Source organism: Sander vitreus, chromosome 20 (assembly GCF_031162955.1).
Source record: "Sander vitreus isolate 19-12246 chromosome 20, sanVit1, whole genome shotgun sequence".
Classification (NCBI taxonomy): Eukaryota; Metazoa; Chordata; class Actinopteri; order Perciformes; family Percidae; genus Sander; species Sander vitreus.
Window position 1 is genome coordinate 22530253 of NC_135874.1, and position 27011 is coordinate 22557263.

At 40.8% G+C, this 27011-nt stretch overlaps 1 protein-coding gene across 1 annotated transcript in view; it reads right to left on the bottom strand.

The window, feature by feature from the left end:
• Positions 1–82: 82 nt before the first annotated feature.
• alk (ALK receptor tyrosine kinase) overlaps positions 83–27011 on the bottom strand; it is an 84461-nt gene continuing 57532 nt past the window's right edge. The window contains exons 13-25 of the mRNA XM_078277891.1: positions 26632–26730; positions 22446–22601; positions 21248–21361; positions 19107–19293; positions 17169–17259; positions 16850–16914; positions 16618–16747; positions 16278–16375; positions 13693–13785; positions 6547–6648; positions 6081–6215; positions 5066–5156; positions 83–3139 (exon numbers count right to left, since the gene is read on the bottom strand). Coding sequence (XP_078134017.1) covers positions 2045–3139; positions 5066–5156; positions 6081–6215; positions 6547–6648; positions 13693–13785; positions 16278–16375; positions 16618–16747; positions 16850–16914; positions 17169–17259; positions 19107–19293; positions 21248–21361; positions 22446–22601; positions 26632–26730 — 2456 coding nt within the window. The 3' untranslated portion in view covers positions 83–2044. The remainder of the gene's footprint in view (positions 3140–5065; positions 5157–6080; positions 6216–6546; positions 6649–13692; positions 13786–16277; positions 16376–16617; positions 16748–16849; positions 16915–17168; positions 17260–19106; positions 19294–21247; positions 21362–22445; positions 22602–26631; positions 26731–27011) is intronic.

The window sequence follows — 27011 nt, forward strand, 5'->3', positions numbered from 1 at the left end:
CTAATCCTATTTTAATTAATCTAATTAACATGGCCCCAATCCCAAAGAGTGCAGTAGGCAGACTAATGCAAAACAGTTATTATATAGTAATTTATTAATTTTGGTGACTGTCTTCTGAAGGGCAATTTACAGCTTTTACCAGAGCCATAGTACAATACTTTATAATTACAACATTTACAGGTGCAGTTCAGTTTGTCTTTTTACATCAAAAAATGGACATGAGCTGTGAGCGGAACACAGAATGCATTTAACACAGGTACCGGAGACAAAGCAAAATACGTATAGGCCAATATTTAACTTGCTCATTGATTTTGATGAAAGCATTTGTCTTAATCAGTCAGCAAGCGTCATGACACACACACGACAGCTCACTGCGCTTTACAGCAGGACTGACAGAATTGCCAAATACAGTCAAGAAAAAGCTTCAAAAACTGACGCATGTTGTCATCATTCACCTAAATATAAACACCACCATACGCTCATGGTGCTATCCGATAGATATACTGCATGTTAACTGTCCTTTAACTGAAAAAAGCAGACTTTACACAGTGGAAACACGATGTGTGTGAAAAAAAGCAGAATGAGACTCAAACTGATCTCAGCTTTCATTCACTTGTGGAGCAAAAGCAGTTTGTATTCAACCTTTTCATTCAGACTCATTTGTATTCCACAACAGTCATCCTGTAATAGAAAAGATCAAATATGCAAATTTAAAACGCAGAGTGCTTCGAGATGGCAATTTGAAGGTTAAGATTGATTCGGCAATATCCACTATGTTTCTATCTGGGCAAAAAAGGGAAAGAAACATTTTTGTAACACGAAATGAATTGATACAAGGTTACTGAAAAAGCCATAAGAAAAGGAAAGCCTTAACTTCACTGTCTCAAGCACTCAGAATCGACAGAATGGAGTTTGGAGTGAACAAAAGGAGAGTCCGCACAGCAGTGATTTTAATAGTACCAGGGGCAATGACTTATTACAAATCTTCAGCAACAGTAAAAGGTTGAATGTTGCTGAGGGCGGCTTGTCGTTAATCCATTATATTTGTTGTAACATCAACCTGCATCAGGGCTCTATTTATCTATCTACTTCACCTCAAAGGCTTGATCAATTTTTGGTATTGTTCAATCTCACGTTTTTTCTTATTACCAAAAACAAATTACTGCATCTTAAAAAACCTAAAGTGAAAACCAGTTAACGTGAAATTAATTAGTTTGGATTTGAAGAAGCATGTTCATGAATAATTTATAGAGCCACTTCCAAATAATAAATAAACAAATGAATAAATAAACAAGCAGGCAAGCAAACATCAACAAACACATTTTTTCCCCAGTTTTTTTTTTGTATAAATGTCTCTTGTAATCCAGTGTCCAATTCTGTGATATTCTTGAAAAATAGTCTGATACAAGTTATTTATCACACTGTTGTTTTCCAAAAGGATGTGGATAAGGAACAGCGTGAGGCTTTTGCAGTAGAACTGACACATGTGGCTTGCACCTGTAGACAACTTTGCAGTTGCTGCAGTCAAACTGGTCACCAAAGTTTGTGAATGAAAGTGGCAAAATATAGAGATTTGAATCCACCTAATTATCCATTCTCATAGACAAGCTGTCAATGAACACATGGTAAATGTGCTCGCTCCTGGTCACTACCAGATAGAAAGGTGTGTCCTGTGCCATAAATTCTTCATTTGATTCTTTCTCAGTATTCAGTCATTATGCCTCCAGCGTTGAAAAAAATACATTGTTTTTTAACTCTTAAAACTAGCCTTTACTCTAAATGTTGCCTCCCAAAGCATTTTTAAGTTCTCTGATGTGCTTTAGCATCCATTGGGGATTTCAACACCCTCTAGGGTTCTCATGGAAAAAGCATGATGGACTCTTCCAGCTCTGTTTCAGTGAGAACTGGAGGAAGAAACCAAAATGGTGGGAGGGTAGGGGTGGTGTAAAACGGTCTCAGTCCTGACACAGTGTTTCCTGCTGTGTCCGGATCACACAGTCTCCAAAGACAGGGCCTGAAAAGACCAGCGGTTCAGGCAGTTGGGCTAAAGCACAGTGGCATTGTGGCCCTCCATCCTGGGCAGCCTGGGGTCCTGTACTGTCCCCATGGTGACTAGCAGTGGACGGCTGTCCTCAGAGATACCTGACCGACCCAGGGACCCTGAGGTGGCAATGGAGGCCCCCCTCTGGTGGGCTGCTGCGGAGGGCATGGAAATGCCCTGCTGGGGTGGAGGAGTGGGGTTGGGGTTACAGTGGGCGGCCTCCAGCGGCAGGCCCTGCTCCTGGTAGCCGTAGCCGATGTTCCCACAGGGGAAACGTCTCAGTCTGTAGAGGGGAACCGGGGGCAAGGCGGCTGAATCTAAAAGCAGAGGTGACTGGGCAGCAGGAGGTGGTGGTGGGGGTAACAGAGGTCTGCAAAGACCCTGCTGCTGCTGCTGATGGTGCATCAGCTGGAGCTGGTGCTGCTGCTGGAGCTGGTGCTGCTGCTGGAGCTGATGCTGGAACTGCTTGTGCTGGTGCTGGAGACCCAGTGCCCCAGCCATCTCCGCCACAGTCCGGCCCACATGCTCCTGCCCCTCCCCAGGCACCCTGCCACTGCTCCCTCCTGCTCCCCCCACCCCTCCCTGCCTCTGCTGCTGCTGCTGCTGCTTCCTCTGCTGCAGGAACCATGAGCCGTATGTTGGGTTCCAGAGACTGGTGCTCTTCCCGCTGTGGCCGTCCTTCTCCAGTGGGTGTCCCTGGGTGAACGCCAGGTTGATGTGGCCCCCCTCAAGGCTGGGCTGGGTGGTGGCATGAGGTCCCTTGGCAGTGAGTGTAGAGGTGGCTGTGGAGGTGACTGTGTTAGTGGTTGTCATAGCGATGGAGGTCGGTGTGTGAGGCTGCTGGTGCTGGTGGAGGTATGGCTGGGGCTGTGCATTGGCCTCTGATGCTGTGCTAGTCTCGACACTATGCTCCCCACCTCTCCGGTTGTCCTCTGTAGGATAGGATAGGGGCGGCTGCGGAACCTCCCCATCAGGCACCTGGGCATTCACCAGCACGGTTGGAGCTGAGGGGTCGTCAGGGTGCATGGGTACACGCTCCTCCTCTTCCGGGATGGGTCCATACTCTATAGGCAGGGGCATGGTCACCACATCAGGGTCCTAAAATGGGTAGACCATCGGGAGATCAAAGTTATATTTTTCAGTGTTAGTGTTGTCATTCATGTTAGGGAATAAATCAAATGTTTGATTTAAAAGACTCAAATCGCAAGAGCCACAAAAAATGTAAATCTTACACCATTTATAATTAAGCTGCAAGTATGAGGTGAGAAAATTCCGTCACCACTGTCTTCGGCTATAATGAAAACTGTTTGGCAAGTTAAGTCAGCTGTAGCTAATTAAATACATTCTGTGAGTTAACCAAATATTGTCTGAAAATGAATTCCTTCTTTATGTAAATGTCGGTTCCATTTATGCTTGATCAAAGAAGGTTTCCCCAAGTAACAACCACCACTCTGTATCATGTTGATGTTTGAAAAGACAGAAAGTGAACTGTGTCTTATGTGTCTTGTTGTGGAGTGAATGATCAATAGCTGGTGGACCGTGAACTGCCATGGGAATGTCCCAGTTAAACGGTAAAGCACAGCGTATCATTGTTTTAAAGTTGGTGCTTTTACATATAAATGGATGTCCGTTACACTCAAGCCCTTGCCAAGTTCACACAATGCTGATTAAGCCTATTGCTGCCAGGAAAAGCTCTGTGTATTTCTCACAACACCAGAGTTGCGGTGGCTGTGGCGATTTTCCCGCGCTGACGCACCGGAAGTGATGCATTTAACCATCAATGGAAAAGGGGCAGGAGGGGGGAAGAGACCATAGCGACGAAGCAGCAGCTAGGAGCGTGGTGGTAGCTATGGCAAAAAAAATCCTAAGAACCATCCAAAATAAGCGGATTTAGTGGATGCTCCAGATAAAAACGAAACTCAGCGTTCAGAGGCAGGATTGAAGTAAAAAAAGAAGAAGAAAGTGATCGACAGAGAGGACAATCAGACAAGCTCACCTGGGGTCCGTTTCAGAAAGCAGGTTTAGTGAAAACTCTGAGTTTGTTAACTCTGAGATGAGGGAAACTCTGGGTTTACTGTTACAGAAAGGGAGGTTATTTAAACCTGAGGGAGAGGGGTAACTCCAGCCCGTTTCAGAAAGAGAGGTAACTTAACCTCAGAGTCAGTTACTATGGCAACTGAGTCTGTGAACCTAACCTGGTCGGGAGCAGGTTTTCTTCAAGAAACCTCGAGTTTCTCTCAGTGTCCTCCCTCTGACACAGCTCTCTTTCATTTCCTCATTCATACAGTCTGTAGCAGCCGCATTTTAGCGCAGTTTTGTCATCTGCATGAATACAAAATCAGGGTTGGTTTATTAACTGTGTTAGGCAGACTATAAAACGTTTTTTTCTCGAACATGGCATGTCCTTTTGTCGACGAGCCCGTTGATGAAGAAGCTGTATTACTTCGCAGGGAGTTAAACATATGTCGGGAGATGATATTGAGGCCCCGACTATAGATGTATTTTCATTTCCAGATAACTACCTAGCCTGTTTGAGAGGTATCGTTTTTCTTCACAGTCGATCAGATATGTAGATACCTTATCCGTCCTCATGTCACTAACATCACCTATCGTGGACATGCTCTTACATCCAAGCAGATTCTTTGTGTTGCATTATGTTTTTTTTCAAACGGCAGTTTTATTTACAACATTCGTGATGCGGAGCATATTAGTAAAGCCATTGTATGCAGAGCCGTCAGAAAAGTGTGCCTCGCTCTGAAACGTTTTAAAAACACAATGTGAGCAAAATATTGTTTTCTCTTTGGAAAAATAAATGTAGTAATTTAAAGTTGATTCTTCTGTGGCTCTAGAAGATAACAACAAGGTATCATGCTTTGCATGAAAAGCATACTTGTCATGGAAAAATAGGTTTTGATTATGCTTAATACAAACCTATCTTGTGTTATCCTTCATAGACAACCAATACAGGCTTGGAGTTCAATTTATAGAAAAGAATTTAAGCAATATTAATCTCTGTTCCGTTACCTGTAAGCAGTAGTCAATTCTCTCCAGGATAGTTGAGAAGTTAGGCCTGTCTTCAGGCTGATGCTGCCAACTCTGAGTCATTATACGGTACCTAAAGTTACACATGAATGGGTAGACACACACAAGCTGAAATTATGTAGAGAAAACAGAGGCTGACCAACAGCATTTCCCCCACCAATTTAACAAATGCCAGATTGATCTCTTGACAAAAATATTCTTCATACTTGTCTCCCACCAGTTTGGGTGATTGTGTTAAAGGGGTGATGCAGAGAAGAGGAGAAACAGTGAAGTTAAATCCTGAGATATGGGTTTAATTGCTGAGATGATTTCAACTGTAGCTGCTTGCTTTCAGTAATCCGTGTTTCCTGTTGTGTGACTGTTTCACTTCAAATGAATAGAACACCACGGGGCCATGTGTTTTCTTTTCCAATGACAAAAATAGAGCCTTGCAAGGCAGGTTGCAATGGGTTAGGGTTAGTAATGAGTAGTAATCTGCAAAGCTGTGGCCAACAGAGCTGTGAAATCACAGAGAGGCCAAAGTGTGGCTCGAATATGTATATGAGGGAGAGAGAGAGAGAGAGAAAATGTCTGTGTGTGTGCATCTTCTAATATATGTATTATAATAGAGTTGGCATGAGAGGCGGTATCTGAAAAGTGAGTGAAAAATACAGTGTGATATGTAAATAGTTTTTAAGCTCTCTATCAGCAACCCATGACTTCTTCCAAATTGGGAGGCAAACATGAAAGAAAACTGTTTATAAGGTTTCCATATAGCATTGAGAGCCATCTCCCATAAAATATTCGGATGCCTTCTAGGTCACAACTTGTTTACGTGTCAATATCAGCGAATCATCAGAGCCTTCGATGCCTCGGTTTGTTTCTCAGTTTTTGTTATGCTGCCTATGTGTATACTGTGTATGCATCAACAACTAAGCATCCTTGCGATCACATTATTCGTGTGGTCATAAGAAGCAATATGAATGCATTCAGCATCTGTGTGTGGATCTGCACTTACACTGGCCCGGGGCAGTTTTTAGGTGGGTCCATTCTTCCACCATTGGTTACAAACTCCAACACTTCCTGGTTACTGCGACTTGGATATGGCATGTAGCCCATTGAGAAGATCTCCCACAGCAGAACCCCAAATGACCTGCAGATGATGAGAGGACAGATTATTTACAGGGAGAGAAAGACAGAGGGTGAGAGTAAGGACAATCAAGTCATAAATTATAAGCATCGTCAGAGCTGAAGCTGCAAAGGACGAGAGCAGAGGACAAGAATGAGTAGAGACAAGACAGGGAATTTAAAAAAAAATGTGGCTCATGATCAAAGACGTTGAAGGACACAGGAAGGTAAAAAAAAACAAAGAGCGATAGAGGGCAGGTAGGGACATCAGACATCTGAATGTGAAATATAGGAGCTGAAATCACAGTGTGGGTCTTTACTGATGCCTGTTAAAGAGAAGTGTGAGGGATTCTCACCATGTGTCTGTTTTAGATGTGAATATGCCCTCCATAAAGGCTTCAGGTGGCATCCACTTCACTGGCAGCATGGCACGCCCACCCTTCCTGTAATAGCTTGCCCTACACACGCACACAGACACACGCACACACACACACACACACACACACACACACACACACACACACACACACACACACACAAAATACTTGATGTGGCTAATAATAAATATATTTTAGCCTACTAATAATTAAAAAGGGAACAATTGTAAAATGAAAACCAGCATATGTAGTTTGCAGTGCCATCACCATGGCAACACCACTGCCCTCAATAGCAGAGTGTACAAAAAAAAAAAAAAAAACAGGAGAAAAAAATCTAACATCTAGCAAAAAAAAATTCACTGACAGTCCGTGGCTTTATCAGCACTCCGATCCAATCATACTTGCAGCTTCCTAACATGTTGGTGTGAGAGACCCTCTAAGAAATCCTTATCTTGCCGAGAGGGAAGAAGGAGATTTTTCGCCAGGCCGAGCCCTGTCTGAGACATTTTTAAGACTGTCTTGTGCTTGGCGTTGGTAGAGAAATTATCTGATGTATCTGAATGCTGGTGCTGATGGAGGTCACTGCCTTTTTCATCTCGCCCTGCTCTAGACACACAGCGAGGACAGACACGAACCGGGTGCTGCTCGGCTCCCCATCCATTAAGGCGTCCACACAGAAAAATGGACACACATCAAAAGCCGATTTAAGTGGTGTGTTTGGCTGGGAAAAAGCATCATTTGGCATAATTTGTTGTTGCAGAGGAGTAAATCTGTTTGCCCTAAGTGCTTTAGTCATAAAAATGACACTTTTTCCCCCTTAGCAGCTGTTTGTAAACATGGCAAGTGCTTTATAATGAACAGGACTGCAATAGCAGGCTTTTGACTGGAAGGTTGCCAGTTCCAATCCCTGGGTCTTTTGGGAAAGTAAAGCAGTAGCAGTAACAGGCTCTTTCTCTTCACCCTCAAAAACTAAAAACTAGACAAGTAAGTGAAGCACCAACTTCTCTGCTGGAGCTGCACATGGCTGCACAGGAAAGGACTAAAATTACAGTGGGCAGCTCCCAGGTGTGAATGTGAAGCGGGATGAGAAAAGAGCATTGTGCTCAATTGGCGATCCCTGGACAAATAAAAGCTAAAAACAAAACAACAACTAACAAACAAAAAATACAGAAAAGAAAAGAATGGCAAACACATCAAAAATGGAGTTGCAGAGGAGAAAACAGCTTGGATAAAATATGACAACAAGCAAAAAAAAGATAGTGGTTTTGGCAGCCTGAGCGCCTCAGATATGGCATCCAAAGCCTATGGGCTTGGGCTGCATGACCCATCACATATTTTGTGTTTAGTTAGGAGGATTTCAAGCTGATTTCAAGCTGTGCTCTTGCTCACCAGGGGCAAAAATGTCTGAACTACTTTTAAAAGCCAGAGCTTCGCCTTAAAAGTAATCTGTAAAAGTGAAATCCAAAAATAATATGCAACTAGTGCCAGGAAGCTAAAACAGATGTAGCCGAGCCTCAGTTTCTTAACTGAGCCAGTAGAGGCAAGTCAACATCATTCAAAGACAAAACAAAGCTTTATTTTTATATGTTTGTTACTTGCTTAAACCAGCTTTTTGGTGTGATATTTACTATCATGGAAATTCAGGTTTGAAGGTTAAATAGATAAGAAACAACTGCATTTTCCACAGTATCGACTCAGAGCAAATAAGAGCCAGCACTCATCATTTGGTCAAGGCTACAGTTGTGTGTCTTCAGAGGAGCAGTAAGCAGAGATGAATATAGATGATATGCTGTCAGATAATATGGCGAAAAGGGAAATATTTACTTAGCAAACTATTGGCAACTATTTTTTACACATAATCAATGAAGATGAAAAAAACAATTACTAGTTGAGTGGGTTTGCTTGACAGAATAGCTAAGAACCCCCGCAGGGCAGTCACACAGATTCCCAAACCAACGCCCTAATCTATTACTTAGAATAACACAATCAATTCAGTGATGGGAATCAGTTACCCCCTCCATTTTTAGGCCTACAATTACAGGATTTAATCCATCTTCTTTACTGTGTCCCCCTTACCAGTATCCCTCTAATGTATTAATCTAATAATCCCTCCTGTCTATCCCAATAAAGTAAATAGTTGGCTATCCTCAAAAAGATGCCGTTAGATCAAACAGCTGTGGCAGTGTGCTCTCAATTGATCCTGCTTTTGTTGGTGTTAAAAGGCTGCTTTCTGTGTTAAGGAGTCCACAAACATCACACTTCTTTCTTGTAATAAATTTACAGCCGCCATCTTCTCTGACCTCTTCAAGTGAAACACGTTTTAAAAAAAAGATGACCAGGACACATCAAACTTTTGTACATCGCTATTCATTCCTTTATCTGCCCATTAGAAAATACTGGGATATTTTGAAAAGATTGAGGGATGGTAAAATGGAGAGCAAAAGACTGATAATCCTCCTATCAGTGGATCAACCTCTTATTTTTAGCATTGGGGTTTATGGACATATTCATTACTACTGCTAACACCACCAACACAGACTGAAAGCTGAGCTGCAGATTAGGAAGGCTTAAATACAGTCCCAGGAAATCTATAGCACAAATGGAGGTGTTTTATATATGTGTGTCTTTTCCTGTGTGAGCAATTCAGTGTGCAGAAGAGAAGCTGGAAGATAGAGAACATTAGAGGCAAAAACTAACGAAGCGACCGAGGCGTTGAGCAGACTGTGCTGGAGAGGAAGATAGAACATGCACTTGAAGACACACTTGAAGAACCTAATACTTGTGTGTGTTCATTGAGTTGAATGTCTTTGTTCTGCATTTACTATGTGTGCATGTTTGTGTGCGCACCAGACATTAATAAATACAACCTAAAGTCATGCTATACATCATTGTTAATAGTTCCTATGAGAATATGGTCATTTGAGGCAAAATACCAATTCTTTTCTGAAAGCACAGTTAATTTCTCTTCATAGTGGCAGCTGTTTACCTGGGGATGATTACTTACTGGAGGCTTTTGTTTACCCAGCTTTTTATCTACTGCCGCATTACTGGTGCGCAAGCATGTGTGTGAGGAAGTCCATGGAATACTATGTGCAAGTACGCCTGTGGCTCTGCTCCCAGAATATAAAAAGCTGACATTAAGCCTTGTCCTGGTCCCTCACTGTGATGCGCATCCCCTGCGATGGCCTCAAAGAAACTCCTGTGTCCCTTGTCACATAGCAGGAGGGCCACATTATGAAACAGCAAAAATAACACACCGACGGCGTAGCACACACTACAACCATCCCTCCCTCTGAAAATAATAACAATGATAATAAAAAAAAGTCCCGGCACCACGGCTCCAGGCTGAGAGATAAAAACAAAATCACATCGAGGCACCTGCAAAACTGACATCAGCAATTAAATCAAGCGCTCCTAATGCGGCTCCCCAGGGGTATTGTGCAACAGTCTTTTCCGGATGCTCTGAGAGTGACTTTTCTCTCGTGTGACTTTCCATTGGATAATTCGAAAGTGCTGCGTTGATATAGCTGAAAGCTGTGTCATATTTCCCTTACTCTATTTTCTTACCAGATGAAAGGCTTGGGAGATTTCCCTGCTGGATTGTGCATTCATTTAACTGTTGTCACGTGAAATTGTGGTAGCTATATTAAAAAGTTTCAGCTAAGAATAATGAGGTGCCATTGGGGCTATAGATTAGCTGATGTAGATTAACGGAAGGCATTGGTATGACAGTGTGATGGTGAATAAAAGCAATTTCACAGCTGTGATTCAGCAGTTTTAAAGTCTTCATAATGAGTGCCATGGCCTTTACAATCACGTGACGAAAAGCACTTTAAGTACGGAGCTGGTACGCTGGTACTTCACTGAAATCTGATTTTTTTTTTTTTTTATACAGTGAGTTATATGTCCATGCCTTTAAAATATATTGCACACAGCATGCTCATGTTAATCAGGCTAGCCAGTATCATGCTTTCCATGAACTGTCGTTGCTTTAGCCTTTTATTTCAGTTGCAACCCCAGCAGTGGTAAGCTGTGAGACAAAATAAAAAAATATCAAAACATAATTCTAACAGATGTGCATATTGGCAACACACGGCTGAAGAAGCCAACAAATGGCCTATACAGGTGCTGGTCATAGAATTAGAATATCATGAAAAAGTTGATTAATTTCAGTAATTCCATTCAAAAAGTGAAACTTGTATAATGTATACATTCATTCCACACAGACTAATATATTTCAAGTGTTCATTTCTTTTAATTTTGATGATTAGAACTGACAACTAATGAAAACCCCAAATTCAGTATCTCAGAAAATTAGAATATTACTTAAGACCAATACAAAAAAAGGATTTTTTAGAAATGTTGGCCAACTGAAAAGTATGAACATGAAAAGTATGAGCATGTACAGCACTCAATACTTAGTTGGGGCTCCTTTTGCCTGAATTACTGCAGCAATGCGGCGTGGCATGGAGTCGATCAGTCTGTGGCACTGCTCAGGTGTTATGAGAGCCCAGGTTGCTCTGATAGTGGCCTTCAGCTCTTCTGCATTGTTGGGTCTGGCGTATCGCATCTTCCTCTTCACAATACCCCATAGATTTTCTATAGGGTTAAGGTCAGAGCGAGTTTGCTGGCCAATTAAGAAAAGGGATACCATGGTCCTTAAACCAGGTACTGGTAGCTTTGGCACTGTGTGCAGGTGCCAAGTCCTGTTGGAAAATGAAATCTGCATCTCCATAAAGTTGGTCAGCAGCAGGAAGCATGAAGTGCTCTAAAACTTCCTGGTAGACGGCTGCGTTGACCCTGGACCTCAGAAAACACAGTGGACCAACACCAGCAGATGACATGGCACCCCAAACCATCACTGACTGCGGAAACTTTACACTGGACTTCAAGCAACGTGGATTCTGTGCCTCTCCTCTCTTCCTCTAGACTCTAGACTAGACTGTACTAAAATGTACTTTCATCAGAGAACAGAACTTTGGACCACTCAGCAGCAGTCCAGTCCTTTTTATCTTTAGCCCAGGCGAGACGCTTCTGACGCTGTGTCTTGTTCAGGAGTGGCTTGACACAAGGAATGCGACAGCTGAAACCCATGTCTTGCATACGTCTGTGCGTGGTGGTTCTTGAAGCACTGACTCCAGCTGCAGTCCACTCTTTGTGAATCTCCCCCACATTTTTTAATGGGTTTTGTTTCACAATCCTCTCCAGGGTGCGGTTATCCCTATTGCTTGTACACTTTTTTCTACCACATCTTTTCCTTCACCTCTCTATTAATGTGCTTGGACACAGAGCTCTGTGAACAGCCAGCCTCTTTAGCAATGACCTTTTGTGTCTTGCCCTCCTTGTGCAAGGTGTCAATGGTCGTCTTTTGGACAGCTGTCAAGTCAGCAGTCTTCTCCATGATTGTGTCGCCTACAGAACTAGACTGAGAGACCATTTAAAGGCCTTTGCAGGTGTTTTGAGTTAATTAGCTGATTAGAGTGTGGCACCAGGTGTCTTCAATATTGAACCTTGTCACAATATTCTAATTTTCTGAGATACTGAATTTGGGGTTTTCATCAGTTGTCAGTTATAATCATCAAAATTAAAAGAAATAAACACTTGAAATATATCAGTCTGTGTGGAATGAATGTATACATTATACAAGTTTCACTTTTTGAATGGAATTACTGAAATAAATCAACTTTTTCATGATATTCTAATTATATGGCCAGCACCTGTATGTAATTCCCTCCGCTTCAAATCTATATCTTTCATAAAGATACCCATCAGGGAATGTTAACGGGGTTGTCGGTCTCTAAATGTTTTAACTTTTATGAGCACACCCCTCTCTCCCTCTCTCTCTCCGCGCACCGAGCTCCGCCTGATCTTCTAAGAACGGTGATGCCGTTATCAATCGAGTATTGATTGGTCAGTAGGCGGTGCTTTTACACCGGTTGATCTCTAATCTCCAACATAACCTGCTCCCGACCAGGTTAGGTGTTCAGCATGAGTTACCACGGCGATTGAACCCGGTAACAACTAATCCACCATTGTGGTACAGAAAACCCTGGGTTGAACCTGAAGTTAGCTCTTTAACGCCAAATCTTGCTTCGTAGTACAGGCCTCAGCTCTCTCTTTCTCAGTGTCCTCTGGTTGAAGAATTGTCCATTGTGAGCCACGTCTAAGATGATTTTCTGTCATGACAGACAATAGAGTTTTTTTTTTTCTTTTTTTAAATCGGAATATCCAGAATTTCACACTCAAAACTATTGGAGTTGGTCTTAGTTAAGGTGAGACTGTTCAGGAAACAACAACAATAGTTATTTGTTCAAACGGCTTAAGACGAGCTATGTTGATGTTCAGTGCCAAAGCAGAAAATGTGAAGGGAAGGATGACTGGACACTGGGGTTGGCTTTCCATCTCACCACAACAGTCACCATTTGTTTCCTGTGACCAATAAGGAGATCGTCTCATAACCTTAACCAAACACACACACTTCTGACCTCAACTACATCCAGGAGTGATACTGGTGTTCTCAGACGTGCAACAGACTTACCCAGAGAAGGCACTGAAAGCCTGCGATTAGGTTACACTTTAACCATAAGATTGCCAGGTTAGATAATAACCTTTTTTTTTTTATATTAGTATATGTGGTTTTTGTATTCATTGATCAATAATTGTTGGTTAGGAAGGCTGGGATAGTTCTCTCTGTTGCAGCCAAACACTGTAATGGCAAGGCTGCATTTTCACAGAAGAAAAATCTTCCTTAGCGCAGCAGTAAGGCTCATTTGGTGTTGATACAGTATATCTCTGCAACACAATAATAATACTATTCCTGGGTATTCAGTGTAAATGTTGAACACAACTGATTTGATTCTGACACCTTTACTATAAGGTTTGAATACAACTGCCATTGTTCAGCCCAGCCTTGGGATTAAGCCATAGAACTGGGTTTCTAGTGCATTCTCACTATACAGTATGTTCCCCCACATATTTGTTTTTACGAAGATTCATGCCTTGTTTTTCTTATTTCTGTTACTTGGTATCCACCCCCTTTAGAACTTATTTAGACTCAAATTCAACTGAGCCTAGTCTTGGTTTTAAGCCAGCCAAGGTGGTCATACATCAGTCAGTCAACTGTACCTGTAAATGTCTCGAGCCATTCCAAAGTCTCCAATCTTGGCCACACGGCCCGGTCCTTTGCAAGTCAGTAGGCAATTCCGAGCTGCAATGTCCCTGAAAGATGAAAACAACACATCGGTCAGGTCACTGCATGTACTTACTGCTTGGATTGACACCATTTATGTAAATCAACATCAGACTGAACATAACATACAGTAAACTTCGCATGCAGCTGAACTTCGCCATAGCTGCAGGAATATCAAATGCCAAGTTAGTTGCATGGGATCTGTCTGCTGAGAATAGAAGTGATATTTGACTTTCATACTATAAACAAACGAAATTCGGTAAAGCACGTCATTTGGCACTTTTTAAAAGCCATTCTATTAAGCTGGAGTACGTAAAAGACTTTCTGTATTGATACGTATATTTTGTATGTACCGTACACACACTGTACTGTGCTCCCCAGGCGTCTAACTTTCTTAACATATTAAGAAGTGACGTTGTGAGCACATTGCTCCTCATCACACTAAAGACAAGTGTGCACTCTGGACAATAAATACCCAAAATGTAACATTAAAATAACATAAAGTGACACTGTGCTTAAAACTAGATCATGAGATAGGGGCAAGGCTGGAAATGAAAAACTAAAGTCTGAGTGTGTAAACAGCAACACACTGTTTTGATGTTTAGCCTCCACACTCTGATGAACTGGGGATGTGAAATGACACAACGAGGATAAAGTAAAAGTTTAGACTGATTCAAACTGAGAGCTTTTTAAGGCAGGGAATACATGGTGCCCCACTTCAATGTGCCAGAAGTGTTTGAAACTATTCAACTTGTAATATGCAAGTACTACTCCAAGTTTGGTATTAAATAATTTAGTATGAAATAATGTCAACATTGTGTCTAGGGCATCCATTTCCTTCTCAAATTTAGACTAAATCAGTTAAATGAGTAAACTTATTATAAAGTTATCAAACCAGCTACAGAGAGTTTCCTAAAGTGTGGTATCACACCACAACACTTTCTATTCAAGAAGTGAATAAATTAATCTATTTAGGGGCATCTCAAAAAACTGAATCATTTCTATCATGCTAGGACTACAATCAGCATACTTTAACAAGTTCCTTTCTCATGAGGTGCTATTGGTAAATCCAAGAAGTCCTTATTAAATGGCTTAAAAGAATCCATGCAAATGATTTGCTTTTGCTTGTAAGCAAGAACGAGAAATGCAGCAGTAGCTGTCACAGACTGCTGGCTGAGGGCTTAAGGGAAGGACACAGTGCTATTGTACATGCAGTGCAGTAATCTGAGAGCAGGGTGTTATTAACTGGCTTCATACTGTAGACCTTATTTACAGCAAATCTTAACTGCAGCAGCTTAAAGACCCATTTTATTGCAGCACTTAAAGAACAATCTCTGTTATTAGTCTATTTTAACACCTGAGGTTGCAGTAAACTACACGACTCTCCTCAGCAGTGTTTCTTTTCAGGTGGCTACCATTCCAATGTGAGTAAAAAGCTTGTTGTTAAATACAGTAATGTATGATTAACATTACTTGATCCACTGGCCAGAAAAAAACAGATGAATACCATCACAGAAAAGCATAGAAACACAAAAAAGCCAGAGTAAATTCTTAATTAAAGCTGTGATTTAACATGTTGAAGAACACCATAGCTCATCATTCAACCTTGTAATCCCTGAGAAAAAGCTGCATTTTCTGAGTAGCAGCTACTCTTCCACCCTACCTCATTCAGCAGCCCTTTACTCAACCTAGAGTAAACACACTTCATAAAAATTGAAATTAGCCTCAAGGACAGTGTTAGGATGCATTTTAATACTTGTTTGAAGGCAGAAAAGCACGCTGTATAGAAGCTCATGAGCCTCTGGAGAAGAGTCAGCCATAAGATGGATTGATGGGGCTTTACTGTATCACGTTGGGGCAAACAAGGTTTAATAGGCCTCGTCTGTCATTGGCCAATTCCTAGGAAGTCAAAGAGAGACATGAAGGAAGAAGGATGCACTATAACTGTCTTGATGTAATTGTGGGAGCAATTTTGACCTGATCCTTTTTTGACATGTACTCGACTTTCCTCACAGACATCCATGACGGAGATCTTTGCAAGACAGATTCAAGAGAAGGATTTCTTTAGTCACATCCTCCTGTTCACCAACCGCTGTGAATATGGATACAGAAGGACATTTGTGCCTTGGATACAGACCGTAAAAAGGCAAGCCGGCTACCCCATCTGGCTGCTCTGATGCTAAACCCGTCACTTGTCCTTTCTGCTATCATAAGAAAAGAAAAAAGAAAAAAAAGGCATGCAGAGTCCATATGTTACGTTTGGACGAGTAGAACTAGAAGTCGGCAAATAAATGTGGACTGTTAGTTTGTTCCTTTGCACATTTGCAATCCATATGTATATGCATACCCATATGTGCTGCATATTGTTTGTTTTCCTCTGTTTCGCTAATCTGTTTAGGTAGGATGAATATAGGTCAGCAGAATACAATACATCCTTTCATGTGCTATATTTGTTTATGCCAACACACTGTTGGTTTTGCATATTCATATGCAAAAATGTAAGGGTCATCTGGTGAAGTACCTGTGAATAAATTGGTTCTCCTCCAGATACTGGCAGCCCTTAGCGATGTCTCTGGCCACATTGAGAAGGTCCACCATGGTCAAGCTGGACGGGTGCTCCTAATCAAACAGACAAATACCCAGAATGCAATATTAGTGAATATATCAGAGGCAGATTTGGCAAAAGCCTGAGGTAGTACCCATTGTGATTGGAGAGAAAAGCATGTAGATGAAAGTCTGACTGATCTAACTTGGCGCATAGTGTGTTCAAGAACAGCAGTTGTAGTGTAAAGTGTAAAAAAGAAAAAGAAAAAGAAATGCACTATTCAAGCACTTGAGCGTGATACAGCAGCGTGTCTCACCAGCCGGGGTCTGGTCTCCCTCAGGAAAGACTTGAGGTCTCCTCCGGTCATCAGCTCCAGCAAGATGAACCTGGGCATGGCCTGCAGACTGACTCCTATACAACGCACAATGTTCTGGTGGCTGAACTTACTGCAGGGACAGAAACACAGCATGGGAAATGTGTATTATTAAATGGCTTTATTGGCACTGTTTGAGGGACAGAATTTAGTCAGTTGTCCAAGTGGCTCATACCTGATGATTAGAGCCTCCATGAGGAAGTCCAATTCGTCTTGCTCAGAGCAAACCTCAGGAAGGGTCTATTTTAAATAAAAAATTTAAAAAAAATGAATTGTTATACGTTTGATATAAAGTAGTTATTATATTTTCAATGTAATGCATATCTCGACGACACTGACCATACTGTAAGGAAGTAAAAGAGAGTCGAAACAGCATTGTGCTGTAACCAGCAATGCAAAATATAACTCTAAAGTACTAAAGTGGATAATGTGTTGTTAGTTTAGAAGCCCCTATAGAAGACTGACCTTTAAAAAAACACTGGGTGAGAACTCACCTTGACTGCCACCTGCAGTGGACTCGGTTCACCCGGTATTCCCACTGCCAGCCCTTCATAGACTTCACCGAAAGCACCGTGACCCAGACCCCTGAAGGCACAAAAACGCATTTATTATTTACAATTACATTTATATTTTAGACATTGAGCTGAAACTTTCACACGGGGGGGGGGGGGAATACAAAACCTGAGATATCTAGACTGAAGACATTAGAAGCAGCCAGCAGTAGAACAATAAACCCTCTGTGTCTAAAGAATGATCACCTATGGAGCTAAGTACTAAAGAAATGAGATGCTACTGTAGTCAGTTTTTTTATTTTTATTAGTGGTTCACCTGCTTTTCAGCCCACAAATGCAAATAACTGCCTCCGTGTGACATCCTGCTGCAAATATCAAAGTGGTGTACTTTGACACTAAATTATAGTTTTGATTTTGCAGCACCCTTTGCAGCCAATGCATAGATTCATGACTTAAATCTGGATGGTGGAATATATTCATGGGTCCACAAGAAAAATATTGACTCACAAAGATTAGGAACCAGAATGATAAACTGGTAAACTATAAACACATGAAGTATATATTAAAAATTGAAAAGAGCCCTGCAAAAAAAAAAAATTTCATATCATACACCCACTGAGACGTCCCACTTTATTATTTCAGGCTTTATTTAAACTGCTACTTTTCACACCGTACTGTATTTATGAGTCCAGCCCATTTTAACAGTTTATACAAGTGGACTTTCATTAGTTACAGAACTGCTCAATAGGGCTGTGTATTGGCAAGAATCTGGCGATACGATACGTATCACGATACATGGGTCACGATTCAATATATTGCAATTAGGACTGTCAAACGATTAAATTTTCTTAATCGCGATTAATCGTTGAATTTCTATAGTTAATCGCATGTTTTATCACATGATTAAAATTCTATTATTTTGCATTTCAGAACAGTTTTTAAGTACATATTAACAATGGAAAGCAATTCTCACCAGTGTATCTTGATTGGGAATCAAATGAATGCAAAGAAAGTTACTTTATGAACTTGATTTTAAGATTTGTATTTGTTTATTACAGTATATATTTAATCTAGTCACACATTTGAACAAACAACTTTAAATGCACCACGACGCTGTAAATTACCAGTTTCATTGAATGTACCGTCAACAGCAGCTGCAGATTGTTACATCCCGGTGTCGAAATCCTCTACAGTGAAATACAGTGACACTTTACACCGTTTAGCGTTAGCTGTCAGCATTGTAACCGTGTTTAATCCAGCTACTAGCTAGCGGTAGGCTAACGTTAGCTGCTGTCGAGTATAGTGTTAACTAGCGTCACGTGCAGTGATGCCTGTAACGTCTGTTTCAGAGCATCAGAGAGAAGTGCAGACATATCAGAAGCACCGGAATGAGGCACCGAAATCCGCGTCGTTATTCCTGCAGCAGCAGGATGTGTTACGAGGAAGGACGGCAAAATAGTAGCCTGTTAGGCACGACGCAAAGCCGAGTGAAGTGAAAATAAATTAATAAATGGCGGCATGCGATTAATATGATATAGTGGTGTGTCTCAGCATAGCCGTCTAGCGGCCGTCTATGTCTAACACAACATAAACGTGAACCACTGTCTTACATGAATATTTTTTAACGTAATAAAAATATAATTTTTTTAAATAAAAAAATTTATATTGTCTTTTTAAAAATCGATACAGTATTGCAAAATAAAATATCGCGATACTCAAGTGTATCGATTTTTTCTTACACCCCTACTGCTCAATATGTCATGTATGCTCAGACACTGTTATCCTTGAGTCAGACATTTCACATTTCACCACAGATGTAGACAGGTGTATTCAACTCATACTGAATTTGTTCAGGATGAGATCAAAATGTCCCAAGTAACAAGAATGCTGGTTGTGGACCTTTGATCCAGTCTCTTTTACCTGGTGAGGGAGATATTGCGGCGCGGTACTTCCTTCAGGTCGTTGACCGATGCCGTTTTGCCGGCGAAGCAGTAGTTGGGGTTGTAGTCGGTCATGATGGTGGATGCCCGCAGCTTACTGAGCTTGCAGTCTGGACTCTGCAGCTCCAGCTGAATAGACTGCAGCTCTGTGTGTTTACGTCGGTACACTGGTGAGATGCAAATGAAAGAGTTTCATTCCACTACTGAGGTATCCACAATTTAAAAAGCGAACAAAACCTTGAACCCATCTTCTTGTCGATAATTACTGCTGGCAGCCAAAGCATACCAAATGGAAAGGGTCTACAGTTATTATTTCTCTAAACAACTTAAAAAAAATAAAAATAAATAGAATTCCTTTGTGTCTGTGAAATATTGGTTCCTCTCTATCTGATGCCAGATTTGTCTTTGTTTCAGAATGATGTGTACATGTTAGACACAATCACACATGTATGGCAAGAGAATGCACAAAACCAAGACAGCTTATACCTTCCTTCATATTGCAAACAAATGCATTTTACTGCAAAGGACACTTACTTTTTCTCTTTCTCACACAAACACAAATCCACACACTTTATAGTGCTCAAAGCTTCGACCTGAGCTGGGAACACATTAGTCACGGGGAGAATTGTTTATGTGTGTATGCTTATGTGTGTGTAAGAGAGTTATTTATTTACCAAGTGCTTTTTAATGTATGAGTGCTGTCAGCCACCAGCTAAGCATTCATCCATCATTAGCACATTTTATTCATCACAGAGGTAGTCCCACACCCCTTCAGCTCCCGCTGTGTCTGCAAGAGTGTAGGTGGTAATCTGGATGTCTGCGAGCGTGAGAGTGAGTGTGGGTATGTGTGGAGGAGATGATGGCTCAATGAGTGCATTTGTCTGGCTGTAATAGCCTGAAAGCAGTCAAGCAGACAGATGTCTGCACTGGCCGTGAGGTTCAATTCCCACTCTGACAACAACCTGCTAAGGACCATCTGAGCGGGACCAGGACAGACACTGGAGTACTGTGTGTGTGTGTGTGTGTGTGTGTGTGTGTGTGTGTGTGACACAGAGAGAGAGAGAGAGAGAGAGAGAGAGAGAGAGAGAGAATGTGTCTATTGTGCAAACAGAAGACAAAAGCAGAAAATACAAAAACGAGTGTAATGTGAACCTCTCAGGCATTTAGCAGCACAGTTTGGCTCTTTAGATTCAGTAACAACTACTTCAACTTTCCCACTTTCTCCATGTTCATTTTGGTAGTTGTCAACTTCATTGTGTTAAGTTATTGCATGTCATATGTGTTCTTTGTTCTCCTGAGCCAGTTACTCTCAGTGAATACTTATGACCATTGGTCACAAGTTGCATATGTATTTGAGTTGTAAACAGTAGGTAAGTGATATTCCCCTCCAATCTCCAATTGTTTAATCTGAGTAATTGTTAGTGATCTGAAGGTATACCAGAAAAAAAGATTAGATTAGAAAAAAAGAAATTTTACAACAGAACACATTTTTCTTTTTTTCATGTTTTGTGAGATTGATTTTTAATTTTGGAAGTTTAACCTTAGCTCTTATAATAAGTCTATAATAAACTGTGTAGCTAAAATAGACACAGACACAAAACCCTTAAGGACAAAATGCCATTACAGCATTGCTGCTGTATTTTGGAGCACTGCAGTGTTGATGCAATGCATCAAAATCAATGCCTGCAACAGTGGCATTATGTATAAACTGGCATTTAATGTGTTGGAATTTTGAAAATTAATGAATATTTGGTAGTTACGATCAGGATTGAAGTTGGTTAAAAGATTTAACTCAGTGAAAGTGGAATAATATTATTAATATATCTCTTATTTTTTGACATGGACATTTTTGTCCTCTAAGGACATCAGAGCAACTTTTACAGTGAGGCACAAGGGTTAATTTGTACCACATATTGTGATTTAACTATCCTTAAACCCTATTCACACAGGATTGGTATCATGTGGGAACCTTGTGTGAAAAGAAAGCATTTTACTTGACAAATTACAGACATGGCCGATTCGCACAGGATTAAGATCACAGACAACCTCCGTAATTATTACAAATGACTAGACGTCACCAGTTCATACTAATCCAGTGCGAATAGGGATTTACTGACTTACTTATCATGACTCCTGACACAGCCAGCAGCAGGGCGGCAATGAGGGCCGAGGTGCCCACAGACAGACCCAGTGCCAGGTGGGAGAGAGACGACTGGGGAGGCAGCAGGGACACCTCTGCAAGACAAGGGGAAACAACAGCGTTGCACAGTTGTGATCTTCCCCAGAGGAGTATTAACATTCACTTCGCCACTCTGATCCCCCACTTAATTAATGATGTGAAAGCGATGACACAACAGAGCTTAGGAGCAGCGACGACCGGTGCATGTCAATTCCCTTTACAATGGCAAGGGAAGATCTCATTTCACTTGTCTAAGCTGAGGAACAAATCTGCACACCGAGAGAGACCATATTGAGATGATGACCTTTTATGACCTAGCATCATAGAATTATCTACTGCTTGTCATTACGGAGAGCAGATTTGCAAATCATAGGGCAAGGAGACACTCTAGGTCATTAAGATAGCATTGAAATGGTAATAGCCCTGTTATTTTGCTTCAAATTATAAAGTGACATCCTGCCATATTAATTCATTTCAGATCTACATTCATATACTCATGATTCCTCTGAGATAACGAATCATACTTGAGGAGGCAATTCTAGGTCCAGAGGAGGTTGTCTACACTCCTTTGTTGCAGTTTAACTCAAGAAGAAGGCAAGGCACATGTGAAAACAGATTTTTAGTCAAGGTTGACTTAATCTATTGCCGGTCGCAAGAATTTAGGCTCATTCAGAATCCACTGTACAATATCACTACATGAGTATCCAGGTTAAGTCTTTTAACCTACGTCCTTGACATGATAAGATAAAGAGCTTTTATCTGACTGCGGCACAGAGATAGATCACAGAGCAAGACTCAACCAGCTGACATTGCAATAGGTATATTCATTTTCATTAACGGGTTAGGTTATCCTACAGATTGATTATTATTATGAATGATTAAGGCCCTATTACAAAAAACATTTCCTTAGATAAAGATTCAATAAAGTACGGAGCCTCCCAGGCTTAATTACTTCTGTAGATTAATTCATTATCTATTCACCGAGTCACAGTCTATTACAGGTACAATTACATTCAGTTTAACTAATTTCTACGTTTGGATTAATGTCATATACTTGTGTGGAAGACAGAGAAAAGGACTAAGGTTCTTAATTACAGATTGTAAAGTATGTGTGTGTATGTGCCGTACTATATGTCAGACCTGTAGCGTTGACGCAGGACACGCCGTCTGGTGCCAGGATCAAGTCATCATCACAGTAGCAGACGATACTGTCCTTGGTCTCGTGGCATTCGCCGCTCTCACAGTGGCTGCAGTTCTGCACTGGACTGATGATCACCTCACCATCCCCCTCCATAGCTACACACACACACACACACACACACACACACACACACACACACACACACACACACACACACACACACAATGAACAGAGTTTTGATTTGTTCTCCAGGATGTTAAAATGAGCAAAGGTTAAATAACACTCACATGTAATTTACTAAAAATTGATTTGATTAATTAATGTACGAGGATGGCTTTTCTAGGTTTAATTCTCAGCACCATAATCACCCAGTTTACAGCCAGTTACATGAACCATAGTAGTAGATCAGTGGTTCTCAACTAAGAGATTCACAAGACAATTCCTGGGGGTTGCCAGATGGTTGTGGAGAAAACATATTTTTTACTGGAAAATGGGTTTTACATTAGATCATCTCTACCAGTGACACAATTTGCCTTAGAATAGATTTTATTTGAGTGTGTTTGTGAGAGTCAAATTTTTTTTTCCTATGGGGAGAGCGGTAGCACACCACTAAGACGAACTGCCACCAAGCACTGCGCTCAAAGTTCAAATTATTTTAACTATGACCTCAGTTGCCGCCGACCTTTCAAATCTCAACCAATAACAGCTGTATGTAACCTAGCTAGAAGCAATGATGACGTATACCTGCGCTGCGCTTTGCCTCTGCATGCGTCTGCACTATAGTCTGTGCCTCTTATCTGACAGTTTTTTCAATGTAATGGAGGGAGAACTATGGTGAGAAGGTGCTAGCTGTTAAAACTAAACCAAACTGACATCTCGAATAATCAGAGCATTCACAATAATCACTCTAAATCATCAGGGGTGTGTCTTGAATAAATGTTATCAAATAGAGGTTTGTTCAGAAATGGGTGGAGGGGTTTGAAAACCCCTGGTTTACAGCACATTCAAATAATTTTGTCCTGGAAGTTTTATATATATGGAAAATGTGGTTATTACTGTAGATGTGAGGACTGAACTTTATCTGGTAAATTATATGAAAAATGAATGAGGATTCCTGCAGTGGTCATCCAGTTTTTGTGAACATGAAAATCCAAAGCCTTAAACCTGTAAACCAACAATGGTTTACCAGTGTACTACCCAGCCAGTACAAACTATAAGAGATGAATCGAGCCAGTGTGTGTCATTGTGTTGTGTGGGGGGTCGAGAGCTTGCACATGTTCATTCCAGCCTACTCTTACCTTAAACCAAATGAATTTACTGATTCAAACTGAAGGTGTGTTAATCAGTGAAACGATCTGCTGTAGTCTTGGCTGGAACAAAACCTGCAGACTGCTCATACCACCATAAATTGTTTTAGAAACATTTTTACAACATCCATTACTTCATTTAGATCTAAAAAGAACCAATTTTCTTAATTGTTAACTACAGAAAGCACGGACAAATCAATCTAACATGAATTAGTTATGGGCTGTCCGTGAAAACTTGTACTGGTTGGTAAGCAAAGCAAATACATTCATCTGCAGAATCTATTTTCTCTCATCATTCTGTTATCAACTTTAAGTACAGATACATAAATCTAGCCCAAAAAAACATTGAAAGGCTTCGAAGGAAGAATACTAATGTCTTGAGTACAGATGTTGACTGCATACTAAAGGGTGGGTGTGATTCTCTTTTTTTCTTTTGGGGATTTTTCTGCCTTTATTTTGATAGGACAGCTATGTGAGAAAGGGGGAAGACATGCAGGAAATCGTCACAGGACGGATTCGAACCCTGGACCTCTGCGTCAAGGCATAAACCTCCCAGTATATGTGCGCCTGCTCTACCCACTGAACCAACCCGGCCACGTGAATCTCTTTTTCTGAATACTACTGGAGTGAGGAAGGTGATGAGGTCTTCTCTTTTGCATTTAATAAATATTTCTTAATGATATTATTCAACACTGAAGCAGTTTCTCCACTATCAAAGCTAGGCAAGTATACCTATACAGATACATACTTTTCCTCCCCTAAGCTTGTTAAATAATGATAAGCTTGAATTGACATGCACATGACATTTTTTATTTTCTCTTTCATATACAGTAGGTGGAGTAAGATTATTGAAGCTCTCCTGGCCCTCCTGGCCCTTTAATGACATGAATGTTTCCACCCAGTGACGGCAGTACGATTGGATGACTGTGTAGTCCTATGTGTGTTCTTCCTTCTGACTGGTTTTGAAGCAGCCTATGTTCAGTGGATTAGGGCACTCTGTTGCATTCCGGTTGCCTGTATCAACATTAATGGTATGATTTTTGATCCTCTTTTAGGTCTTTCAATGCACACAGCAAGGTTGTTCAGCATCACCTGCTGTTTTCATTTCAGCTCGAGAACCTACCTGTGCAGTTCAAGCTGAGGGAGAAATTACTGGTGTAGCCATTTGTGATTACAAATTCAAACCACAAATGCCCCTATGCATCGCTAAGGACATTTCGATCATTTTGGCTGTGTTAATGCATAAAGAACCAGTCAAAGGTTTGGACACACTTTTCCAACTAATTAAAACATTTAACTCGGTGAAAGTGGAAAATAACATCAATTCATCATGATTTTATAGCAGTTTTAGGAAGGGAGCATTTTGTCCTCAAAGGCAGTGGTTCTCAAAATATACACCCTTTGAAATATTTTCATATGAGAAATACTGCTCTAAAGTAACAAGTGCTTTTTTTAGTTTTTTTTCTGACACTGCACAAAATGTATCAAAATCAGTGTTGTTGCTAATCACTGACATATCCCAGACTGTGGGGAAAAAAAGAAAATTCCCTCATTTTAGAATACATGGCATTAGAACTAGTAGGTAGTAATGACCAGGACTGAAGTTGGTTCAAAGAATTAACTCAGTGAAAGTGGGAAATTATATTTGTATGGCAGTTTTTGAAGTGGACATATTTGTCCTCTAAGGACAGAGCAACTCTTTTAAAGGGATGCACAAGGGTTGAACCTGTACACCTTTACACAGATGATATATTTTTTTAATTATCAAATTAAAGATATTACTACCTAGTATTCCACCCTGCATGTTATGATAATGATTCTGGCCATCGGGTAATTTACAGGTTATAAATCTTGTCACTTTCTGTCATTTTCTTTGTCATGAGGCTACAAAAATGGGGACACTATATGTATTTGGGAGTTGGTGCTGGACAAAGAACATAAGTTTATTGCTTGGCCAGCACTCTGTTTTATCTTAAGACAATATCTTATGATTAGCGATCTTCTTAGCGATTGAATTTCCTTCCTTAATTAAAAACACAACAGTGTGTTAACCAGCTGGGAAAATAAGAGAGGAATGAGAACAATGTGTACGTTAATAAATTAAAAAGTCTGTGTAGTTTGAAACAAAAAAGTTCAGTTTTATTCACAGCTGAAATTCCCTCTGAAGTCTTTTTTCTTCAGAGGAAATTAAGTGAGTTCGATGACAAATTGAGGAGTGTTGATGTTGGAAGGAGCACAGCCTCACCAGACAGCATCAGCCCTATTAAAGCTCAATGGGAGAGAGATATTCTTAAAGTGCATACTTTGCTACAGCCAAATGGAAGACAATTTTAAAAAGCACTTCAATTTCTATTTCCCATTTTCCTATTTCTCTCTATAGCTGAGTGAAGAGGGAATCTTAGATGATGTATGGATGGACATCGCTGCAGCTGAATTTTTCAGTCAGACTGTGTTTTTAGTTCCGGTCATGTAAATGTAAATAGAGCAGAGAAGGGTCAACAGGTGCACACTAGATGGATTTACTGAGCAGTTCTTTCCATCTGGAGGCGTTTTAATCAAATAATCGGGGTGTGTCTTCTGTCAGAAAACTCCCGACTCTCATCCCTCTGTGGCTGTCCATATCTGCTGCACATCTTTACAATATCCTTTTTTCAGATGTGACGGACAGAAGCAATTCATTCTCAAACAGGGTGTATCACAACAAGAACTCATTTAAAATGTCAACGAAAAAACAGTTTTTCTAATAATTTCTGTGAAGTACAAACACATTGACTCACCTATAAACACTACAAAAGGTATTAAGCACTGAATACAAATTACTTTACTGCAGGCGTTGACTGCTGACTAGTTTGGCGGTCGGTCTATCTTTTCACATTACCTTTCAGAGGGTAGAGGAAGGGCTCTCCCTCTGGACTGAGGAAGGACGTGCCATCGTCTCCGTCGTGTTTGGCGTTGTTATCTATGGAGGTGTTACCACCTAGACACCAGAATCCAAAACACAGTGACAAACCCTTGGTGTATCCGTATACTAATTTACACATGCTATATTCTATGGGAATTGGACAAAAACATTTAAAAGCACATTTTACAGACAGAAACACAAGGATTGGATTGTCCCATAGGACTTTTGTCTTACAGTATAATCTGCTGTAACCCCAGTCACATTTACTCTGATTGTCCTCCCTTTGTACCCATATACAGTACATGTTTGTATTTACATATTTCATCCTTTTGCCTCCCAATGCATTCTAATATATA